The sequence below is a fragment of the Hevea brasiliensis genome, chromosome 8 (assembly GCF_030052815.1).
Source record: "Hevea brasiliensis isolate MT/VB/25A 57/8 chromosome 8, ASM3005281v1, whole genome shotgun sequence".
Lineage (NCBI taxonomy): Eukaryota > Viridiplantae > Streptophyta > Magnoliopsida > Malpighiales > Euphorbiaceae > Hevea > Hevea brasiliensis.
The window spans coordinates 23193622-23198148 of record NC_079500.1 but is presented as its reverse complement, the minus strand read 5'-3'; the positions used below and the strand labels follow the sequence as shown (position 1 = coordinate 23198148).

The window sequence follows — 4527 nt, the reverse complement described above, 5'->3', positions numbered from 1 at the left end:
TTGCTTGCTTGTTGTGTGAATTTTTTTTTATTTTAATAATAATTTAATATGTATTTATTTATTTATTTTATATTTTTATAATTATATTGTAAAGTTTTATTAATAATAAATTTTTAATTAATGATAATTTTATTTTAAGTGTTAATAAATAAATAAGTTGATTGGTAGATTATCTTTTATTATTTTTAAATTAGTTGACATATGTCAATAAAATGATAAATAAAGTTTAAAAAAAAAAACACATACACCATGTGATTATTTTTAAAGTATCATTCTTAAAATTTTTAGATTTTAAATATAATTTTTCTTAAAAAAATTCAATTTTATAAATAATTTTTATTGAATAATTAATTAAATATATATTAATATAATTTTTAGAAAATAATTCACCTATATATATATAATATTATGAAGAGTAGAGTTTTATAATATCTGAACTATGAACTTAAGAATTTTAAAATTCTTAAAAATATATTAAAAAAATTTAAATAATTATTATTTTTTTATATGAGATAAGATTTTATAGTAATTGCATTTAAATAAAAAGTTGATATTTAATATGATAAATTTTTTTATGATGTAAAAATAAAGATAAAAAAGAGGTTATAACACATTTTTGTAAAGCTTTTTTTAAGGCTTATATATAAAAGCACACTTAAGTTTTCAACAGTTTGTCATGTAGGGATATTTCTAAATATAAATGTGAAGGGAAGGAGCATAATAACTTTCAGTTAAAAAATAAATTGCTTGTCTTCAATATTTATTTATTTATCAACTGAAAGTATATTTTTTACTTTTGACTCTTTCACTTTTAGTTATATTTATTTTAATATCTAAATTTTATAAAAATATAACTATTTATTTTTTATTATTAAGGAATATACAAATACAACTTATACACATTTTGACTTTTAATTATAATTTTATAAAATTTAGAAGATCAATAATTATATTTTACAAAAAAATAAATAAAAATATTTTCTTAATAAAAAAATTAAACTATTTTTTTAAAAATAATTTTTTTAAAAGTTTTTTTTTTGAACGTTAAACAAACAAATACTAACCACAAAAATATCAAATAACTTTTCGTATAAAATTCAGACACCAAGACATGATTTAAGATTTCATTTATTTATTGAAAAAGACCTCCATCTTCATGCATGGTGTTGTCAAATATCAATAATGGTGTGGCATTGAATTAATATGCGTCTCGACAAACAACTGTCGTCCAAAGTTGAACGTAAGTAACTACATAAACAGAACAAAGGAAAGTTTAGAAAATTGAAAAATAATATCATTTTAATAGGTACTTTCGTAAACAAGTTTGATTGCTCCTCGTAAATTGATGGTGTCAGTGACTTCATTATTGATGGCACAAAAATATGACATATATATTAACTTCACTGAAATATTGCAGTGATCTTCAATGGGGTTAGCCCCCTGCCATGAATGGCGCAAGTGGAGGCGGGATCGCTCCATCGTGTTTCCGATTCACAGAAGAATGATGCTTTTATCAAGAGGGGGATGGGACGAATTTTCTGCAGAATTTTATTTTTATATTTTTATTTTAATTTATTATTATATAATATAAATTTATTCTTTAACCAGTAATAAATATTCATGATGACATCCATAAATACACCATATCTAGCCCATTTCATCATCATCATTTCGGCTGACATAACATTCAATATTTCCAATTTCAGTAAATTAATTAATTTTTCATTTTTTTATAAATAATTATATTAAGAAATCTAAATAATAATAATAATAATAATAATAATAATAATAATAATAATAATAATAATAAATTAATCAGTAATTTAGTAATCAAACAAGACTTAAAATTTAAATTTCGATAGTTCATTTTCTTAAAAAAATTTATCATGAAAAAAATTTCAAGTTAAATTGAAAAACTCTACGCACATAAAAATAAAAATTTTAACTGTTAATTAATTATCATATATACTATAATATTTTAAATCTTGTCAAAATTAAATATTAAATAAATAGAAAATTAACTCATTATTTAAGATACAAAATAATTTAATTCACTAACTCAAATTTTTATAAAGTAAAACTCAACCTTAAAACTTATTTAAATTGAGAATATGGTTTTAATGATATAATTTTTTTATATTGCATAGATATTTTCAGTCAATGAATCAGAATTTATTCAAGTGAAACGCTTTCAATCAGTATTGTCTCTATTTATAATGATGAAATTCCTAAAATGTCTTATATTACATATTTTCTCACTTATGATTACCACATAAATATTTAAATAATTTTATTTTTATTAATTATATATCTATAAGAAAAAGAAATATAATTATTTAGTATTACTCTAAAATTAATTGAGAAGTGCACTTAGTAAACTTAAACTTTTAAATATTGAATTCATGATAAAGTCTTCGTGTTTTGTCGCTTATATATACCAAATCAGTAGTAAAATATGAAATTTTCTATACTTCATTCAAAATTTTGAATTTTTTAATTTGATTCTTATTAATATTAAAATTTAAAATTCCATAATTTTAGTTTAGTATGATAAATTTTGGATCATTCTTTTGTTTTTTAAAATTATTTCCGTGTATATATATACAGTAATCTATGGACTTCCTATGATCAATTATTTTTTCTCTCCTACTATAGAAAAGCAGAACACAAAGGAGATAGAATGGTATCTAACTCTCTTGTTCATGTCCTTCTTGTTTCTTTCCCTGGGCAAGGCCATGTAAACCCTTTGCTTAGACTTGGGAAGCGTCTTGCTTCTAAGGGCATGCTTGTCACCTTCTCTGCACCTGAAGGATTCGGAAAACAGATGAGAAAGGCCAACAACATCACTGATCAGCCTGTACCTGTTGGTGACGGATTTATCAGGTTTGAATTCTTTGAAGATGGGTGGGAGGAAGACGATCCTAGACGCCAATACCTTGACCAATTCTTATCTCAACTTGAGCTTGCCGGGAAACAAGCGATTCCTCAGATGATCAAGAAACATTCCGAGCAAGGTCACCCAGTTTCATGCCTCATCAACAATCCTTTCTTTCCTTGGGTTTCTGATGTAGCTGAAAGTCTTGGTCTTCCTTCTGCAGTGCTCTGGATTCAATCATGCGCTTGTTTCTCTGCATATTACCATTACTCTCGTCGTCTTGTGCCTTTCCCTACTGAGGAAAACCCAGAGATCGATGTTCAGTTGCCTTGTATGCCTCTCTTGAAATATGATGAAGTGCCTAGCTTCTTACATCCTTCAACTCCTTATCCTTTCTTGGGGACGGCAATTTTGGGTCAGTTCAAGAATCTTGGTAAGCCTTTCTGCATCTTGATGGAAACATTCCAAGAACTAGAGCACGATCTCATCGAGTACATGTCCAAGCTTTGTCCTATCTTGCCAGTTGGTCCATTATTTAAGGACCCTAAACCTCCAACAGCAACTGTTCGGGGAGATTTCTTGAAGGCCGATGATTGCATCGAGTGGCTGAACTCCAAGCCGCCCTCATCAGCTGTTTATGTTTCTTTTGGTAGCGTGGTGAGCTTAAGGCAAGACCAGCTTAACGAGATTGCTTATGGGCTATTGAACTCGGGTGTTTCATTTTTGTGGGTTTTTAGACCGCCTCCTAAAGATTCAGTCTTTGAACCAGTTGAGATCCCAGATGGGTTGTTGGAGAAAACAGGAGACAAGGGAAAAATAGTACAGTGGAGTCCACAAGAAAGAGTTCTAGCTCACCCATCAGTTGCATGCTTCGTGACACACTGTGGATGGAACTCAACAATGGAAGCACTCTCCTCCGGCATGCCGGTGGTGGCTTTCCCTCAATGGGGTGATCAAGTGACTGATGCAAAGTTCTTGGTCGATGTCTTTAAAGTTGGTGTAAGAATGAGCCGTGGAGATTCTGATAACAAGTTGATTACCCGAGATGAGGTGGAGAAATGCTTGCTTGAGGCAACCGTAGGACCCAAGGCGGCAGCGCTGAAGCAGAATGCATTGAAATGGAAGGCAGCGGCGGAGGCTGCAGTGGCCGAGGGTGGTTCCTCAGACAGGAATATACAAGTTTTTGTGGAGGAAGTGAGGAAGAAAAGTGTTGAGAACACTAGCAAGCCAAGCATCCTCAATGGACATGAGGAAGAAAGAAGTGTTTAAGAGAGTCTCTGGTCTACCAGTTGACTACTTGGCTACTTCGCTTTAGAAAGGAAATATAATTAAAATGTGGACAATAATGCTCAGAATGTAAGAGAGGATTTATGCATTCCAAAAGTAATTAATAATTTCCAATCATTGTGTATTATTAGTAAAGCTTTCAAGTCTGATCCTTTGGTACACTAAAAAAATAACACGAAGCATTAATTAAATTAAAAATATTAGATATTTGTGTTAAATTAAGATTATATAAAAATTTTTAATCAATAGATTATTTATTTATATTTGAATGTGAATTAATATTAATTAATTGTTAGAGTCATTGATAGATTAAATAATGATATCAAATAATAAGTTTAGTAATTAGTAATATCTAGATGGATTAA

At 28.4% G+C, this 4527-nt stretch overlaps 1 protein-coding gene across 1 annotated transcript; it reads left to right on the top strand.

Moving 5' to 3' along the window:
* Positions 1-2622: 2622 nt before the first annotated feature.
* LOC110663527 (gallate 1-beta-glucosyltransferase 84A24-like) lies at positions 2623-4289 on the top strand. Its single transcript, XM_021822869.2, has one exon. It carries the CDS (start codon positions 2681-2683, stop codon positions 4142-4144), a length of 1464 nt encoding a protein of 487 aa, XP_021678561.1. The 5' UTR covers positions 2623-2680; the 3' UTR covers positions 4145-4289.
* Positions 4290-4527: the final 238 nt, after the last annotated feature.